General features: G+C 37.8%; 1 protein-coding gene across 3 annotated transcripts in view; it reads right to left on the bottom strand.

Moving 5' to 3' along the window:
* LSAMP (limbic system associated membrane protein) overlaps positions 1-16,635 on the bottom strand; it is a 660,813-nt gene extending 644,178 nt beyond the window's left edge. For 2 of the 3 annotated variants that reach the window (XM_059164016.1, XM_059164017.1), the window contains exon 1: positions 15,996-16,635. In XM_059164016.1, coding sequence (XP_059019999.1) covers positions 15,996-16,150 — 155 coding nt within the window. In that variant the 5' untranslated portion in view covers positions 16,151-16,635. The remainder of the gene's footprint in view (positions 1-15,995) is intronic. The other variant, XM_059164018.1, reaches the window with a different exon arrangement.
* Positions 16,636-20,396: the final 3,761 nt, after the last annotated feature.

Raw genomic sequence — 20,396 nt, 5'->3', positions numbered from 1 at the left:
TTGAAGCTATCCTTAACTCTTCCAGGTTTGAAAAACAATAATTTATTTACCTGTGAGATATATAATGTCTACAGATAATGCTTAAGTTTCATATGGAAGTTTGGAAACTCTTCATGAATTCTGTAGTTGCCAAAGAGACTAGGGTTTGGGAACTGATTGCCTAACCCTTTTCAGTTGGGACTAATATTGAATGAAACTGAGACATTATCCACAAGGAATTAACTCTGATATATTTAGGACTTTGTTAGATAATTCTTAGGATTCCTTGTCATTATGTTTTAACAAGTTCTATTTTTATTTTAGCATCCACCAATTTTCCATTTGGAAACAGACATTCATGGGAATATTTTCAGCTTTACATACAGATAACTCACTTTGGAATGGGGCTATGTATGTTTTACTTACATCCTGACATCTGGTCCTTTCCTAATCGGCTTCGCCCTAACCTGTCTCTGTCTTTTCATTTCTCCTTTCAAATCCTCACTTTGGTTTGCTCGAACTTTCTGAGCTCTTTCAAAACTATTACCCAAAATCCCACCCCAGTTCTACAGACAAAGCTGTGCATCAGCGATTCTCTCTGTATGAATACAGCTAAAGCAGTGATGAGGTAATTGGCTAAGAACCTGTCAACTCAACAGAAAGGAGACTGGTTAAAGACTCTGATAATCGCTGTTTACAGATTTTAACAGTTTGGACTTTCAGATAAATTAAAGTCATTTTACAAAAAGAAATAAAATAAGGCAACATGCATATAAAAATTGAGCAAAAATGCTGAAGTTGGTAAAAGAGACTAGGTTCAGCAAGATTGGGAAATATGATTTGCCTAGACTTATTGATGGATGCCATTGTTTGACCTCCTATTTAGTGGCAGCAGAGGTTATCTGAATTGTAAGCAAAGCAAATCAGACATTCAAGTTCTTTGGCTTCGTTATTTCTGGGAAAGGTAGGTAATACAAAAAGTAAGGGAGTGATACAAATAAAGCAACTTAGGAATAGCAGATTTACCCACAGGTAAAGCCCATGGACGCTGCTGCTCTACTCCCATCTTACTGGAGATGACTCTGATGATACTAAGGGAGTCAGCAGCGAGAAAGTTCTTGTTTCAAATAGCTGGGGATGCTTAGTCCTGTCAGTGCTCAGAGGGAGCCAGGATTGGAGGGTTCAAAGCCGAGAATATGTCAGTCTTCAGAGTAGGAAGAGAACCAGCAGGAAGCATGAATTGGGAGGTAGTATCATGCTTTACTCATTGGGGGGAGTAAACAAAGTAACAATTCGAGCCATATTGAACAATGTAAGAAATGAGGTCCCTACTTGACCGATCAATCTTACCTATCTCTATGAAGCTGCATGAATATGAAAGTAGCTTTCTAAGACTAGATTTGTCTTAATATTGATCTACATAGAAAGATGAAAGGCCTAAAAGATCTTCTATTTTAATGAAACACAGTTCCTCTCTCTTAACATGTTTGTAAATTCTCCAGTGGGAAGAAAGTAGTAGAGGTATGAATATTAAAATCCACTGAAAAATGATTAGAGAATTATTTCTGAATGAAATTCTTCATAAGCAAAGTTACAATGCATGCCAGCAAAATAAATAAATAAATAAGCACATACAAAATAAGGAGTAGAAATACAGAATGTGAGAGAATGAGGGAATATTAATGGTAATATATGAGAAATCATCCATTTCAACCTTCTACTACATAAAGGTTTTTGGGTTTTGGTTCCTTTTTCTTTTTCTTTTTTTTTCTTTTCTTTTTTTTTTTTTTTTTTTTTAAACAATCATTTATTTTTTGTCAGAGAGAGAGAAAGCACAGGCACAAGCAGGGGGAGTGGCAGGCAGAGGGAGAGCAGGCACACCATTGAGCAGGGAGCCTGATGTGGGGCTGGATCCCAGGACACTGGGATCATGACCTGAGCTGAAAGCAGACACTTAACCATCTGAGCCAACCTGGTATCCCTGTTTTAGTCCTTTTTAAATAACATTTCTTAATTGTGGTTATCTGGCCTCTGTTTAAATATGAAGATTACTTAAAATTTACTTCTTTACTAGGAAATCTATTCCACTTGGCAGAAGAGCAAGGAACATTTATAAAATAAATATACCTGCACCTAGATAGATATATATATATATATATATATATATATATATCCATATATATCCAAATATATATATATGATGCAAATATATATATCCATATATATGTGTGTATAATTTTATACACACACATATATATGATATATATATTTCATATATATATAATTATACACATACACACACACAGATCCTTATTTTACAGGTCCTTCTTATTCCATTCTTATACTAGCTTTCTGAGATAAGAGGGTAAGTATTATCATTTTCATTTTTATTAATAGAGGAATTGAGGCCCAGCAGGGATAATTTCCCCTTATTTGCCCTTGCTTACAAAATTGGGGATTGGTAGAGGAATACTTGGAGCTAGGTCTCCTGGTGTAGAAGATATGTCATTTCCATCATGCCATAAAACTATTTGAAAGATCATTTATAAAAGAGTTCAACCTGATTTACTTATTTAAATTATATTCTATTTTAATTATAAACTATCCTAAATTCTTTCCCTTTTCTTCTTTCTTTCTTTCTTTTTTTTCGTGGGGGGGAGATGAAGTGTGATATAACACACACACATATGAATAACATTCTTCTATAAGCTAGCATCCATTTTTACCTTATAATTCTGCCAAAAACCACAATCTTCTTATTTTTATGCCATACACATAGCATGACACAAAGCTATCCTCTTATTTTTGTGTTATACACATGTTAGCAAGTTCGCTTCCTGTGTTTTTATCCAAATATTGAACATGGCCAAAGACCATCACATTTGCCAAAGACTGGTCATACTACCAAGCTGCTTTATTGCTCTGGATATAATGCATTTGAGTCTTACACCTGAATTTATTTATATTATTCTAATCATTTCTTCACTTGCCTTGAATCTTTAATATTGAAAAGGACATAAAAGCATAATTATGGTAATTTTACTTGATAAACGAAATTTAATTTGAATTCTTATTCTTTTCCTTCAGTGGTCAGTCTCTCATTTTTTTTTTTTTAAGATTTTATTTATTTATTTGACAGACAGAGATCACAAGCAGGCAGAGGCAGGCAGAGAGAGAGAAGGGGAAGCAGGCTCCCTGCTGAGGAGAGAGCCCAATGCGGGGCTTAACCCCAGGACTCTGAGATCATGACCTGAACTGAAGGCAGAGGTTTAGCCCACTGAGCCACCCAGGTGCCCCCAGTCTCTCATTTTCAACAAGCATGCTTATTAACAGATCATGACATCATTTGGTGACTTAGAATGAAAGAAAATGTAAATTTAGTCTAGAATCAAGATCAAAAATCTGAGGAATTGATCATTTGAAAATTATTTCTCACTTAGCTAATACACCATTAGTGTCTATCCTATAATCCAAATAGAAGAAATGTTACTCCTTAGGGACTACTATGTATGCTAACCAAGATATAGCAGAAACAAGAAACATTAAGTCTGTGGGGAAAAAAAAAAACATTAAGTCTGACTTCTCTTACAAAGGAATTTTCGCACTTGCATAACAATTAAAAATAAAACATTAATCAAAACAAATTAAAAAGACATACTATGGTGCTTCTTATATATTGTACCTGTTAATATCCTTGATAACCTGGAAAATTTAGTTTTCTACAGTAAACTTCTCCACATTGGTACATCAAATTAAATTGGATTCCTATTAAAGAATACTATGACCCAAGTTTACAATAATATTCAGATTCATATTGTATATATGTAAATTTATTGTACATATAAAAATATATATATGCTTTTGTTTTATATATTATTAATATATTCAAAAGAAACTAATTTTTAAAAAATCATGTATTCAAAAAAATCCACATGATGTAATTAAGTATGACAATTTGTTTACACATAATACATTCTGTATAAATACATGCTTTTATTTTTAGAAGAACTAGATTTTAAGTTGTCTTATTCTATACAAATATTAAAGCATTAATGAAAAAATATCTTTAAGTTTCCTATGCCATGATATTTTAAGATGATGCAGTTTATTTTTTTTATTTGAGTATATCACCATCCCACTTATTATATCACACATTTCTTCTAATGAACTCAATTATATTGAAAAACTTAATGTCAGACCAGACCAAAATCTTTGCTTAAGAGGTAAGTAGGAATTATTCCCATTTTTGAGTTAAAACAATAAAAGCTAAGGTTTTATGGAAATAAAGCCTAAATCCCTTGGTGTTCAATCTAGAAGTTTACCTGATCTAGTGGTATTATCTAGACATTAGAGAGTTCCTTGAGGTGTTGATGATATTAGATAGTATTAGCTCATTATATTAGAGTAACAAAAGATAAAAAAAGGACCCTTGGGTGGCTCAGTGGGTTGAACATCCAACTCTTGGTTTCAGCTCAGGTCAGGATCTCTGGGTCATTAGATTAAGCCACGATTTGGGCTTTGTGCTCAGTGGGGAGTCTGCTTGAGAGTCTCTCTCTCCCTCTCCCTTTGCCCCTCCCCTGCTCACACACATTTTCTCTCTCCCTCTCTCTCTAAAATAAATAAATAAATATTTTTTAAATGCTTAAAAAAAAGATAGAAGAATAAAGGTCAGAAAGTCAAAGAAAATTTCATCTGCTAACTTAATGATTCTGCAATATAAAATGCTGATCGTAAGATTTGCTCATATATTTACATCATGAACATGCATAAGATGACAACAATCTTAGTCATCTCAAAACAAAAATCAGTCGCAAACTGGCAACCATATATGACTCAAACCCCATAAAATAAACAGGTCTGATGTAAGTGTCCTAGAGTGAAATATGACTGAAGAAGCACAAGAATTAGAAATTAGGAAACCGAGTAATTTTCCAAATCAATATTTTCACATGTATACGTTTGGCTATGCATGACTTAGTGTTGAACTGAATGACTTTCATTTTTGTCTACATTGTTCCTAGCAGAGAAGTGTGGCAAATAGTAGCATGACTAAAGCACTATTTTAGAAAAGATATTATTAACTTTTGATAACTTCAAAATATAGAAACTCAGTATAGAAATGCATCACCAAAAAAAATTATAATGGAATAAACAGTAAGGCATTATTGTAGGAGAAGCTGGGTTTCATTTTCTTCAGAGTTATAGGCTTTTCCTCTGACCTCACATAAATAATGCTCTTGTGCATTATGGCAAAACATACAGAGAGAATTTGGATTATTAAAAAGTCCACGGTACATTCAAGTTTGAATTTCACAGGAGTGAGTAAAGAGGTCAACACTGCAAAACCCAACTTGGCATCATTGTTCAGTATGAATAATTACTTTGAGTCAAATGAGTGCAAGTGGTCTGTACTTTGTCTCATTTCACAAGAAAGTAGGACAGATGAGGTGAATATACCTGTTGCACAACAATCTTGCCAACCATAAGTAACTCTCAACTTCTCAGTTCAGTCTCTGAAAGGTCACAGGCACCTCTATAGGGAGAAAGCTTCAGCAGCTCCCAGAAGGTATATTCCTTTTCTTAAACTACCTGGGATTCTGAGCTCTTTACAGAACCTGGACATGACTCACTTCAGGAGCACTGAGTGATTCCTAGTTTTGTCAGAAACTCATCCATCAGTGAATGGAGCATACTTTAGGCACTGGTGACTAAACTTTTAGGTTCCCCTAAAATGCCCTTGTATGCCTTCCTCATGCTCTAAAAAGCTGTGCTTAAAAAGAGGAGCTGCAATGGAAAATGTTGGGAGTGTTTCTAGACAAACACTTTATCCCCTCAACCAATGATCAGAAAATAATCCATCTCTGATTTTACTATTTAACCTTCTTCGACCACATATTTATAATTTCCCTAGTGGTGGTTGACTTTTTCACTAACATAACTTCCTTCATCCTTGTCTCCTTCAAACTTATCTCCTCTTTCATAAACCAATTTCTGATCTGCTTGATTTACAGTATGACTACACCCTCTTTGTTTAATTCAGTGAATAAATATTTATCTGACCACCTACAGGTACTAAGCTAAATTCTTGGGTAGAAAATTAAGGTAGATGAGACACTTGTCTTTGAAGGACTGATAATACATTTGAGGCAAGACAAGAGTGCCCTTAAAGTGTAGTGAATGCTAAGCTGAGGTATGCATAGAGCCAACAATCCCACTTCTGGGCATATATCTGAAGGAAATCAATGTGCTAAAGTAGTATCTGTACTCCCATGTTCATTGCAGCCTTATTCACAACAGCCAAGATATGGAAATAACCCAAACATACACAGATGAATAAATGGAAAAAGAAAACATAAGATTTATCTATATCATCTATATCTATCTATCTCTCTATGCACACACACACAGAGAGACACAATGGAGTATTACTTAGCTATAAAAATTTTTAAGATCTTTTTGCAACAGCATGGATAAACCTGGGGAGTGTTTTGTTAAGTGAAAAAAAAAAAAGGTAGATAAAGGCAAATACTATACAGTCTCAATTATAAATGGGATCTAAAAAAGGGTTAAGTCATGAAAACAGAGAATAGAATGGTAGCTGCCTGGAACTGGAAGGTAGGAAAATGGTGAGATACTGGTCGAAGGGTAGCTTTCAGTTATAAGATGAATAGATTTTAGAGATCTAATGTACACCATGGTGATGATAGTTCATAATGCTCGGTTGTAATGTGAAATTTGCATGGAGAGTGGATCCTGGGTGTTCTTAACACACACAAAGAAAGGTAGCTAGGTGAAGTGATGGATGTGTTAATTAACATGATATTAGTAATAATTTATAATGTGTGTGTATATATACACATAATTATCACACTGTACAGCTTAAATACATAAACTTTTATCAATTATACCTCAATAAAGCTAGGAGAGAAAAAAAAAAAAACATTTACAGAGATGACATTACCAATAAAAATAGAGTATTTAGTTGAATCTGGGAGAATAAGAGAAGATTTCTGAATGAGATATCACCAAAACCAGCCTTAGCCTGGAAGGAGCAACAAGGTAACCAAGCAAAAAGGTATGGTTGGGAAGAGGGGAGAGGTGGGAGGAAGAGAAGGTTCTGGGTAGAGAGAGTTTCATGAACAAATATAAGAGAAGTGTGTGTGTACACACATTCATGTGCTCATGAACAGAGAATGAAAGTGGTTCTGAATTAGTAGATGCAATGAGGCAGTAGGTCATGGAGAGTTATCCAAGCTGAGGACTTTTGACATTATGTTGTAGATAATGAGAAGATTTTAAAGGCTCTGGTGATATTTCCAGATTGATTCTGGAAAACAACTGGCCCGTGATAGTCAGATGAGTTCAGGTCCATGATTCTACCAACTACCTGGGGTCTGAAAGGATTAAGTAGAATAAAGATGTAATCTAGCAAAGTTTCCTAAGTCAAGGAAAAGCAAGTAGTGTTAATTCGTACCTCATTTCAGACCTCTAGCTCTATCTTTTCCCCGACTCACTAGATCAGGTTTTATGATCCCAAACAAGTTTTAAAAAGATGGAGTTTGGTGCTCTGAGAGTTATCTTCATGTTACCCCTTGGTTACAACAGCTTTGATACAGAGCTTCATTTGTACCCTTGACTAAGGTAGCTATCTTGGTAGGATGTCTGGGGTCTAAGTCCCTTATTACGCGGACATGTGTAAGCCAGCCTTTATCCCATAGACTCCCTTGTGTTCTGAGCCTCTGCCTTGTGGCTACATCTCTATACAAGCTGACACACTTCCCTGTGATACCTGCCTGCCTATCTATAGGGCTGACTGTGAGTTCTTTTCACGGAACATGTTGGACCTCCCCTGGCTCACCTGCTAAGAAAGCGTTACGAAACCTCATTCTACATGACACACAAGAAACCCCCTAGGCATTTGTAGTGGAACTTAGCATCCAGTGCCTCCACCATCCCAAGAGACTGGTCTATCTCAATGTCCAGTTCCTCCCACTGACAACAATCAGCCCATTGTTAGCCCAAAATAAATTGTGTACAAATAGAAAATAAGGTCTACCTTCCTCAAAGGATTTTAAGTATAATCTACAATGACTACAATGTGTAGAGCACCCCTGGAGGTTATGTAAACGATGGACTACAGGCTGAAAACCAAGCCTTGAACCATGATCTCACTATGCAATCATCCTGATCAGTGTCTCCAAGAGGGACAAGTAATAGGAGCCTTAACCAGGTAGAAAGTCATAAGTAACAATAAGGAGGTAGTAGGTTTGAGGAACCCAAGTCAAATACTGAGGGAATGAGTCAAGAACTCAGATAAGAAAGCTGAGTAAGAGGCAGAGTGCCAGAAACAAAAAGGAAAACAAAACAAAACAAATGTAAGAAAATGTTATATAGGCTCTGCCAAATACAAGACTGGCTTTGCAAATATCGTAAGATGGAAGCTGCAAGTGCAGAAAGTAAGCCTATGTTTTTAAGACAGATGATATTCGGCATGTAAACAGTGAAGTATTTACTGAAAACTTCCTCCTTGACCAGCACTAACAGGAGGATCATTCAAAGGAAGGCTCAGCTTTGATTTTCAGGGATGATAGAGAGAAGAGAGGAAAGGAAGGAGAGAGTAGAGGAGGAGAGATGAGAGAGAAAGAAGGGGAGAGAAGGGTAGAAAAAGGAAGAGACAGCAGAGGAAGCCAGTGGAGGAGAAGGGAAAGATAGAGGGGGGAGGGGAGAAAGAAAAGAATAAGGGGAAAGACACTTTGGGCATAATTTTAAATAGCACATCATGAGATAGCATGAAAACCAGGAAGATAACTTCAGTGCTACTGTGGAATAAAAATCGCTGAACAAGAACAAGGAGGCATGAATTCTAGTTCGAATCATTCAAATCTTTAGAAAACCAACTAAATTTTTCTCTTCTCGGTTACATCAGTTTATTATTTTTTCTTATTTCAGAGCACACACACCTGCATGTGAGAGAGAGAGAGAGAGACAACAAGCTGGGGAGAGGGGCAGAGGGGGAGGGCGAAGCAGGCTCACCACTGAGCAGGAAGACCCAGACAGGATCAGTACTTGAGGGGAAGGCAGACACTTAACCAACTGAGCCACCCAGGTACTCCCTCAGGTACATCACTTTAAAATGAGATGGTGGGGGGAGCTTAGGTGGTACTCATCTCAAGTCATGATCTCAGCCAGGGGGTCTGCTTCCATTACCCTTTTCCCTCAGCCCGCTCCACTGTCTCCCTCCCTGCCCTGGCTTACACACGCTCTCTCTCTCTCTCTCTCTCTCAAATAAGTAGGTGAATAAATAAATAAATACATACATACATACATACATACATAAAATGAGATGGTGAATTGCCTAATCTCCAAGGCCTTTCCTTCTCTAGATTTCCACAAGTTTATCCTGTAGTAATTAACAAAATCTGAAGGAAAGTGTTTTCTTTTGTGAAGGTTAATCACTCAACTTGAGATTATGTTTTGATTCAAGTGACTACCAAAAAATTGTTTATTCACCTTGTACTCCTGATAAGAAACTCAACTAATATTCTAAGATACATGTAACTTTAAAGGACTTTAAAGGGGGGGGAAATGATACAAACATAGGACAAATGGCCAACCTCGACCATAGAAATAAAAATGAAAAGCTCATTTTATCAAATTTCTTAGTGTTCTAAAGGTTATTTCCTACTATGAATATAATGACCATGATTATTAATAAGAGCTTCTATTTTATGCCATTTTATACTTTATAAAACAGTAATACATAGTAGGTCATTTGATCATCATAAAAATAGCTTATCTAATAAGTCAAGTAATTGTCAGTTATTCTTATTTAATAGATCAAATTATTTCCAGGTATTTAGATCTAGGTCTTCTGAGTACTTGTTAAGCATTCTGAACTTATTAGATCCTTGACGGTATTTACCTATGACACAAAGACTGGATCCTAAGTTTCAGCGAAAGATTGATCACCACGTAAGACTGAGATGAAGTCCACAAACACGTAGCTATCATATTGTGAATCATATATTTGCATATATGGCAACATAAATGACAAGCTTGTTTGAATAAGTTATCATTGAAGATATTTTCCTTGCCTAAGAATTATCTATTTTCTTTCCTAGAGATAGCCCTGAAAAAAAAAAAAAAAAAATAGAAGTGTTTCCATGTCTTGCCTAATATAAATGGAAGTGAGAACACAAAGCAATAATCTTTTAAAAACCAAGTTTTAATGCTATTTCAATAGATACTATGTAAATTGGATCCATATTAAAATGAAGTCACTCCATTTTCCATGACATTGTAGTTATAGAATCGTGTGGTAAAGAAATGGATCTATGAGAGTCTCATTCTTTTCTCCCAATTCAATTTGTACATCTTTACTGCTGCCATACTTCCCAAGCCATACAACATGACTTTAATTTTTTACTACGTATCCATTAAGCACTGCCCCAAAGATGTTTTGTAAAAGAGATTCCTCAACTGGTAAAGCAGTGGTTCTCAACTCTATATACATATCAGAATCATTTTTTTTAATACCTATGCCAGGCCCTACCCCAAACTAATTCAATAAGAATTTCTGAAAGTAGAGAATATGTGGCTTCAGTATTTCTTGAAAGGTCTCCACCTTTGTAACATGCAGTAATAGCTGTAAACCATCTCAAGCAGCACTTCTCCAACTTTAAGATGTTTGTGAATTATTTGAGGATCTTGTTAAAAATGCAGATTCTGACTTGTTAGGTCTAGGATAGACCCCAAGATTTGGGATTTTAAAAAGCGGCTGTGTGATACCTAAAATACACATCTGCAGAACACGATTGGAGCAGCAAGAGTCAGTGGTTCTCAAAGTGTGGCCCAGTCCTGCAGTATTAGCATCGTCAAGAACTTGTTAGAAATGCAAACCTCAGACCCTACCAGAGACCTACAGAATCAAAAACTCTGCAGGTAGAAGCCAAGCGATCTGTGTTATAACGGACTTCCCTGGTACACCTTCTGATACACCTTCAAGTTTGAGAAACACTGGTCTAAGCAAAAGAGCTCCTTAAAGTCCAAACAATTGGTTGAATGTGTTTGGAAAATGACTAATAGTTTTATGCTTGTGTAGCAGTTTACAACTGAACAAACTTCCCTCCTTGATCTCTTCTGAGCTTCTTAAAACAACTCTGTACAGTAACTAGAGTCACTAAGATAGGCAGTTTCAGCATTTTATAAGTGAAACTGAAGCTCAAATATTTAAGGGATTTGTTCAAAGTCATGTAGCATACAAGGATGGATCCAAAATTAGAGTCTAGGTCTTCTGAGTCGTACAAACTAACAAGCAGGACATCTGAAAGCAGGGCAAATGGCTGTAAGCCATAAGTAATGGCCTGAAGACAAGGACTCTCTAAGGTCTAAGTGATAGCAGCAAGGGGTACCAGCACACAGTTAGGTAACTTCCTATCACATGAGTTACAGACATTTGTACCTGGAGCTCTCAAGGACCACAGAAAAATATGCACTAATCCTTTTTTTTTTTTTTTTTGCTTGAGTGTGCAATTATATAGAAGCAACTTCAAGAAACACAAATGTTTAACCCTCACCAACTAATTTAGTGGATAAGTCAGTCACCTTTGGCTGTTCACTCCACAGTTCTACAAATAATTCATTCAAAGTCAGATGACATAGAACAGAAAAATCACCTTAATATGTGGGGTGTGTGTATACATACTTATATGTTTCGTATTTATAAAAACACAAATAATCACAAATTACATTTGTCACATGAGACCTGGCTGCTGTGTTCCTCTGTCCATAAGTAACAACAAATGATACAATTCACAGGTACATCAATGTTATAAAGTGTAATTAATATGCCACATTCCTAGACAAGAGAATCGTGTGGTATACTCTAGCATTTATCAAATATATTTGATAAAGGATTTAAAGTGAAACGAAGTGTCCTTAAAATATCAGTAATAACCACTAAACGTTGATTAGGGATTTAGCCACAAGAAAAAGAAACCTTCATAATTGTCACAAACTTCCCCCAAAGACCGATGCCCACAAAGTTTGTTTTCAAATAGTGAATTACAAGTGGTAGAAAAATCACATATTGTGTCAGAAGTATGTTTGAGTGTTGACACTTTCTTTGTAAATGTAGGCGTTCCAGATGCCTTATAGAAGAGAAGCCATTTTTCCCTTGAAATTTGCACAAAATTCTCAGACTGCACTGTCAAATAATCATATCTTTTGTGCTGTTTCCTCTTTTTCCCCTAGTGTTAAAAGAGAATAAAGACCCAGAATTTTGAAAAATTAAAAACTTAGCTATGTTGAACTTAGATACTCAATTTCTTATACCTAACTCCTATTAAGTACATTTACATTTAAATGGGAAAAACGTTACCACCATAAAAAGTATTATAGTATCTTACAAACATCAAATAGGGTCAGAACTGTGAAATAAATAAAATTCCAACACCTCAAATTTAAAATATTTAAACCCATGATAGTATGAAAATGAAACCTCTGCATTTTATCATATATGCACTTAGACAGCATGTACAAATATGCATAAATATGTCATTTTTACAAAGTTACCTTTTTAGCAGATACGTTAGGATCAATTATTTTATAATTATCTTTCTAGACATATGCTATTGATAATAAAAATATAGTCAGTGGGACTGTTAAAAATGAAATTTTAAAGGCTAGATAAGAACATTATGTCCATTTTTCCTTTGACTTATCAAGGGAGCCACATGATTTCAACCTGCCAAGAATAACCAGGAGGTGAACCTCTTTGTGAGCCTGTGTGCAAGGGTAGAAAGTTAGAAAAATCAGTGCTAGAAATGTCTCCAGTAATTGATGAATTCCTACACTTGTTGGGGTGGCAGTGTGGCAGGTGTGCTCTGTTCAGAAAAACACCTGAGACACTCCCATAAGACAAGTCCTGTGGGTATGTCTGGTACTTTACTTTGCATGCAAATATTCTGGCTCAGTATCTAGGAAGAAACCCATGTGCCGCTGTTGCCACTGGTCTACGGATGGTACTTTGATTCTGTGCCCTGAGATAGAATATGGTGTGTGGTTTCCTTTAGCTCTTAAAGGATCTAAAAACAAAACAAAACAAAACAAAACAAAAAAAACTCTGGATATCTAGATTCTTGTCTGGGAAACAACAGGGTGAGGTTGGGATACATGAGAGTATTTTTCTTTCCATCTAGTTCTGCTACCTTCACTCTATAGTCTTTTGTTGTTGTTGTTGTTTTCCCCAAAAAGATAGAAATAAAAAAGTAAGACCCAAGACTAGAATTCATCTCCTATCATAATTATACAAAATTGAGCATCAGTTCCAAAAAAATATATACTTTTCTTTTTATTGGAGTAAGGCAGTAAAGGTAAATGTTTTGGGGATGGTCAGCCAAACTCCTGTCACTGGACCACCAGAATTACAAACCTTCCTTGTCTCCTTTTAACATTTCAGATTATTCAGGGCTACAGATTCACTGAGAGATTTTTTTTTTTTTCTCCTTGCCATTTCACTTTCTCAGTGCCAAACATCTACTGTGACTTCCAATGAATCAAGTTCTCCTTCCTCTCCTCCCCTGGAAGCTCATGCTCTCAGTAAAATGTCACAAATAAAGTAGAAGCAAGTATTTCCCAGGCTAGACTTGTAAACAGAAAGCAAGAAAACCATTCTTCACCGGGAAACTGACCCACAAAGCTTACTGGGCTCAGTTAAAGAGATTGAGAAGGTCAGGGAAGAAAACAAAAGGAACTCTCTCCATAGTTACTTCTGATAGAGCTCCACCAACCCAGAAATAAAAGCCTTGTTTGAGGCAGAGGAAATTTAAAAGAGGGCACATTAGGTGAGGTCTGGAAAAGCAACGGACTCTCACAGGTGACTTCTCTGCATGCTCTGTTTGTCTAGCTTCTCTTTCCCAGTGAATAACTGCTTCTATATTTATTCTCACTTCTCACTCCCTCCATTTCCACACTGTAATGTCTACTAAAGTGTAATGCTTAAAAACTCCATTTCTTTTAAGCCAGAGACACTTGAAAGCACATCTATATCATATGTAGATATTTATAGAATAAGACCCCTCTCATACACATAGACTTATATGCATATGCGATATGAAAGTAGAAGAATATTCTTTTTCCTCTGAATAAACATTTAGATGTTTATCTAACCCTTTGACAGCTACAACTTAAGGTACAGGTGATGCTGACTTACAAAGTTCATGGGCAGTTAAATAAAAACTTACACACCCAGGTATTTGCTTTCCCTATATTCAGTCTCATAATCTGCAAAAATAAGTCTTCCTGGGGATAGCATAAATTTATATAGAGTGCCTCACTAGTAAGGGTTAATGATGTTAGGGAGTCTGAATGTTAGCAGTTGAGATGGCATGCTTATGTGTTTGCAAAAAACATTTTGTGCATCATATCCAAATCCCTTTGCAAACAGATAAATTACTCTATAAATCTTATTACTCCTTGTGGATAAATCACACATGCAGGTTTACAGGGCTGGAAAGCTGGTAGGGAAAATCTGCTTTGGATAGTAGGATCTTTGGGATTCAGAATCACTCAATGCTCAGGAAACGAAGAAAAGAGCATTTACACATTAGGATTTTCTTAGTTTTCACAATCTGCAGCAACACACACACAACACAACACACAGCACGTACACATTCCTCTCTAACAAGGCTAGAGATCCCAAAGCAGGACACTGTGACAGCCAACCAAATTTATTTCTGAGGAAAAGAAAGAAAACTTTGCTGCTGTAGGCAGCTCTGCTAGAGAACTGCTCCCTGATGCCCCAGGGTTTATGCACTATCAGCTCCTCACACACAGATTAGAGGTTTACTTTCTGTAGTCTACTGTTTTTTATTGCCGCAACAAGCAATATTAACTGTATGGACAGACGGACACTGGGTCATTTTATTTGGACAAAATGAGATTTTAAAGGATCTCCAAGGAAAATTTTTTTATTCATTCTTTTTTCTTTTTTTGTATCTGATAGAAATTTAAGAAAGCTGGAAAAAAAAAAAGACTAGGGTTATGTGCAGTGGGTGGAGGAGGGGAAGAGAAAAGAGAAACATAGGAAAAGAAGCTTGAAGCTTTTTTTTAGAAATGGAATTACAGCTAGGTTCCATCTGAGTTTCTGCAGTTTACTGTCCCTTAGAGGGGTCAAACTCCCAAGGACTGGGACTCTCTCTGTCCAGATTTCAATCCCAAATTTTATTTCAGAGTTTGGCAGAGTCACACAGAGAGGGGACTTTAAGGTGAATAATCAATTTGAAATACCCATTTTACACCAGGTTAATTGTTGCCTAATCTTTGCGCTTAATACTATTCTTAAATATCAGCAATTTGGCAAGTTCCTTTTAAAGAAAAGGAACTGTACTTTCATGTGTTGATGTCTATCCACATTCCAGAAAAGGCTCAGTAACCAACCAAAGTTCTAAGATTGGTTTATTGCCCTCGATGTCAATTAGATGATCCTTACAGAAAGTCTCCAGTCCGAACTACTGCTGGGGCAGGGCGAGAGCCTTGATGTGCATATATTCCCTCTCTCTCTCTTTCTCTCTCTCTCTCTCACACACACACACACAGCACAGAGAATGCAGTACTGTGTACCACTCTCTGAGAGCCATAATTCAACAACTCTTCTTTCCCTATTAAAGAACCCCAACAAAACTCTTGAGTGCAAAGCATCGGAAATTACCAAAGCAAGAATACTGCCCAGATGTCACTAACACCATAGGTGAAGTTACGCTTTCTTGGTAAGAGAAACAAGGTCCTAAGAAACCAAATAACATTTAACCAACGTCGCTGGTCCTTGACGGGAAACAGAATTCCCTTCAAATGTGTTGGCAGACACCTGGTCCACTCAGTAAAAGGCGCGTGTGCATGCACAAAACACACACACACACACACACACATGCCTGCAGCATCAGAATCTGGAGTTGAAGATCACACACACACACACACACACACCGGCGCACAGCAGAAAAGTTGCCCCAAAGCCCTACCTGAGGATGGCTGTGTCCCCCTGCCTCACGGTGATGTTGTCCGTGCCTCGGTTAAAATCCACGCTGCGAACAGGCAGTCCTGTGGGAAGAAGGCAGAGCAATCTCAGTAGGACTAGCGGCAACTGTTTCCGATCCGGCTGAACTCTGCCGACCATGGTGGCCACGCCGAGGTGCGGGTCCGCGGTGCACTCTGGAGGGTATGTGCGTGACGCTCACGCCGAGGGGGCTTTACAAACCCAGGGCTTTCATCAACAGCCAAGGCGGAACGGGCTTGGCCAGTTTGTGCTCCCTTCCACTTTGCCTCTCTTTCCCTGGCTCAGGCTCTCTTCCCTCTAAGACTTAACAAAGCCCGCATAAAACCCCAAGCAGAGGTGGGGGGAAAGTCAAAGGAACACAATTTGAAAGGCGAGAGGACACATAGAAAACCCTCTAGAAAAGATGAAGAGAAAGCTGCAAGAGGAAGGTGTTCTTCTCCGGTCTGTGGCTGGATGCTCCTTTGCCAGTGTCTGAGCTGAGCTCCTTCCCTCCCTAACCCACTTTCCCAGGCGGGCGGGCAGGCGGGCGAGGGAGCCGGCACCCAGCCTGCCAGGGAGTGTAAAGAAACCCACACAGCAGCGGCAGCAGCCCAGAGTCTCTACCCCCCTCCCTTTCCTGTTTCTCCCTCCAGCCCCTCCCCTCCGCTCGCACCTCCCCCGCCCCCCCGCGGATTTCAACAGCCCCTCCCCGTCATCCCCTCCGCCCTCCCTCCGGCCTGGCCCCTCGCTTTGCACAACTGCCCCCTTCAGCAGCAGCCAGCCTCAGTGAAAGCCCGATGCGCCTTTGGGTTGTCAGGACAACAGCTCCATCTGAGGCCTGGCTGATTTCCTTAAGAAGAGGGAATGGAGCTTGGATGTACTGTGCAAGAGAAAGGGGAGAAGGAGAAGGGCTCAGGCTGTAAAAGCACGGGAGAAAGAGTGTGGGAAAGGATGAAGGGGGGGGGGGGGAGGGAGAGAAAAAAGGAAAAGGAGCCAGGAAGGAGAGAAGGCATGGAGAAGACGAACTGGGAGAGATGAAGGGAATGAACCAGAGAAGGATAAGAAAGCATGGGGAGTGCAGGGGCACCAGTGCCCACAGATGGGATAGAGCATGTAAAACGGAGGAGAAACTTGACAGGGAAGGCTCAGATTAAACGGCAAAGTTGATTTAGAAACTAAATAGTCCTGGCCACGGGCTTTTCACACTCACCTCCTGTTCATTCTTTCCTCTCTCCTGCACTTTCTTTTACAGGATTAAAAAGGTTTCTTTTCTCTCCTTCCTTTAACCCCTCCCCCTCTTGGAGCCCCCTTATGAAAGATGGATTGGAGACAATGCTGGTATTGAGTGGTCTGGAGTGTGAATGCCTGGTTTGTCTTTTCCAAGTGCCGCCTCAGCAGCTGATCCCCAATCCCTAAATCAACCTCACTCTCCAGGAACCCCTCACTCAGTCCCACATGTGAGGAATGGTACTAAGGATTACTGTCTAAATGTCATGTTGCTGTTCCTACCTAAGTTGCCACTGGCACGTTTTTCTCAAAAAATATTTATATGTAAGGAAGAGATTGGTCTATCAGAACGCGTGTCACTTATAGGACCACATTTAGGCTACATACAGCACTCCTGCATGCGACTGGCAGGCAGGTTACCATCATTTGTCATTCCACTCCAGGAGTCAAGCCAAGTGATAAGAACCAAAGGGGCTAACACTGTGAGTCACTCATGTGACAGCCCCACACTGTTAGATATCTCCCTCACTACTGATGCTGAGGATAAAAGATAGGGGTAGACCAGTCAAGGACTTTTTTTTTTTCTTTTTAAAATTTGTTTATTTGCATAGTTAAGGCATGGACATGATGCAAAAATCAAGTGGTACAGAATGGTGCAGATCAAATTGTAGATATCTTTCCTACTCCTGTCTTTGGGCAACATTTTTTCCTGTTTGGAGGCAACAAGTATTTCCAGGTCTTATAAAACTTCCCCTAAATCTTCAAGTATATATAAGTAAATATGCACACATATTATGTCCACCCCTCTTAGTTACACAAATGATTAGCCAAGGACACGGGGTGGGAGAGAGAGTATGTTTAGGAATTCCTTTTTTTTTTTTTTTTTTTAAGATTTTAGTTATTTATTTGACAGACGAAGATCACAAGTAGGCAGAGAGAGAGAAGGAAGCAGGTTCCCTGGGATCATGACATGAGCTGAAGGCAGAGGCTTTAACCACTGCGCCGCCCAGGTGCCCCTGTTTAGGAATTCTTAACAAGTCCCATCAGAGTAAAAGCCCTAAAGAGGCATTTACTGTTTTGACATCTATCTTGTCCTGCCAGAATTCAGAGAATTTATCCACTGAACTTTTTCAGTGTAAAAGGTAGGTGCACTCTTACAGATTATGTGAGGAAAGTAAGGAAAAATTTGTGTTTTTCAAGTGTTTTGCACTGTGTGGGTGCTGATAAGCAGTGCCCAGATAATAAGCCAGGGATGTTCCACTCCTAATCTGTAACTCAGCTGTTTAAAATTTGGATTTTTTTTCTCACAACAATGATTAAGTCAAAACCCATAATCCTGTGGTTCCCAGGACCAATGGAAAAATGAACTTGAAGGGCCAAATGGAGAAGCTTGGATTACATAACTCTATGCAGAGATTGCAGGGAAAAGACCACCCACCCCCACCAATACCTGCCAATGGGTTTAACAATCCCCAGTGGACTTCTTCTGATCTTTTAGAGATGAAGGATAGTCTTAGATAGAACCTTTTCTTTGCGTGAGCGGTATTTCTCCAGTGTCAGGAGGAAGAAAATAAAGACCTGAAGGACTGGGGCCACTAGAAAATCTATTTCCATTGATGAGGCCAGACACGCCTCTCTCCGCATGGGAACTAGAACATCAGTATCCTCTTGTATCATTGGGCTACACTTTGAATGAAGAAATGAAGTTTTTTTCCAGCGCAGGAAGGAAGCACGGTGGGATGATAGCATATGATTTGCTGGAGATGCTGTATAAGGGTTGCTGACTAATGTTTATACAAGTAATCTCAAATTACCGGTAGGATTAACATTAACCATAAAGATTAACATACTGGGGTTGAAAATAATTCACACCAAAGTAACAGGAATGTGGGATTCATAACAAATCAATCAACTCTGGAGTTTGTCAATGTAATCGTTCTGAGGAAAGAATATATTAAGTTAATCAGGATTGTAATCAGAAATGGAATAGACGTGCCTAACCTAAGAAGAAACATTGCAAGTGCCATATGTATATAGAAAGAAATGATGTAATGTAATTAAAAGGGTTTTTTTTTAATTTTTTTTTTCATTAAAGTCCATTTATTGGTCACTTTTGCTAAACTAAATTGACTTACTATGTTTCTTGGAAGTAAAACACAAAAAGACAACTACATTTTATTTTAACTTTTTCAAGAAGATTATTTTTTTTTAATTCTCTAATTTAGGCTGATAATTTATACTGGATTTCTGAAGAATTTCCATTAAACGAAGTTTAATATGTAAGTTAATTCTTTAATATTTATAATTTATGTCCAGGAGGCACTTCAAATACAGCTTCTTAACCCAACTCTTGGCACAAGGGCAGCACTCTATAATTGATGATTGTGAAAATAAAGGAATGACTGACAACCTAAGCCCACTCACGTGGCTTGTCCCATCATTTATAAGGTAATAAATCTATTTGTGAGTGTACCATTGACTTGGATTTCAACTTTATGTTCTCTCGGAGTTTTTCCTCTTTTTGTTCCCTTGTGGATTCCTTTACTTGCCTCCAGGATCTCTCAGTGAGATCTAATAAATTCTAATAAATCCAATAGTCTATATATATATATAAAAAATCCAATAGTCTATATATACATATATATACATATATAATAAATCCAATAGTCTATATATACATATATCTGTATACTATATATCTATATACTACATATATACATATATATATATATATATATAAAATATATACATATGAACTTATCTCATCCTAATGGTCACTTCCCCAAATGTATTTCAATATGAACTCCTCTGCTTGCTTTCCTAAGAAATGTAAAGAAGGAAACAAATAGACAAGTAACCGAAATTTATGCAAGCTATTTTTCTGTACACCACTATATGCATTCTTCCAAAAGGGCTGGCAAAAATGAACATACTTTCGGGTTATTTGTGAGGCAAGTATGGCTGTTAGCCATGTGAAACAGCTATCATCACCCAAGTAAGATGATCTTAACTACTACTTTAAAATAACATACTGCCTTCTAAAAGAGGCTTTAGAAGATTCTGGCACTCTCCAGGGACAAATGCTGCAGGAAAAACAAAAACTGGCTAACGTCTGAGCACCCTAAGAAGCATGAAAGGTTTATTCTTCTGTTTAGCTTTG

The sequence above is a fragment of the Mustela lutreola genome, chromosome 2 (genome assembly GCF_030435805.1).
Source record: "Mustela lutreola isolate mMusLut2 chromosome 2, mMusLut2.pri, whole genome shotgun sequence".
Taxonomy (NCBI): Eukaryota; Metazoa; Chordata; class Mammalia; order Carnivora; family Mustelidae; genus Mustela; species Mustela lutreola.
This window is presented reverse-complemented; position numbering and strand designations above follow the sequence as displayed.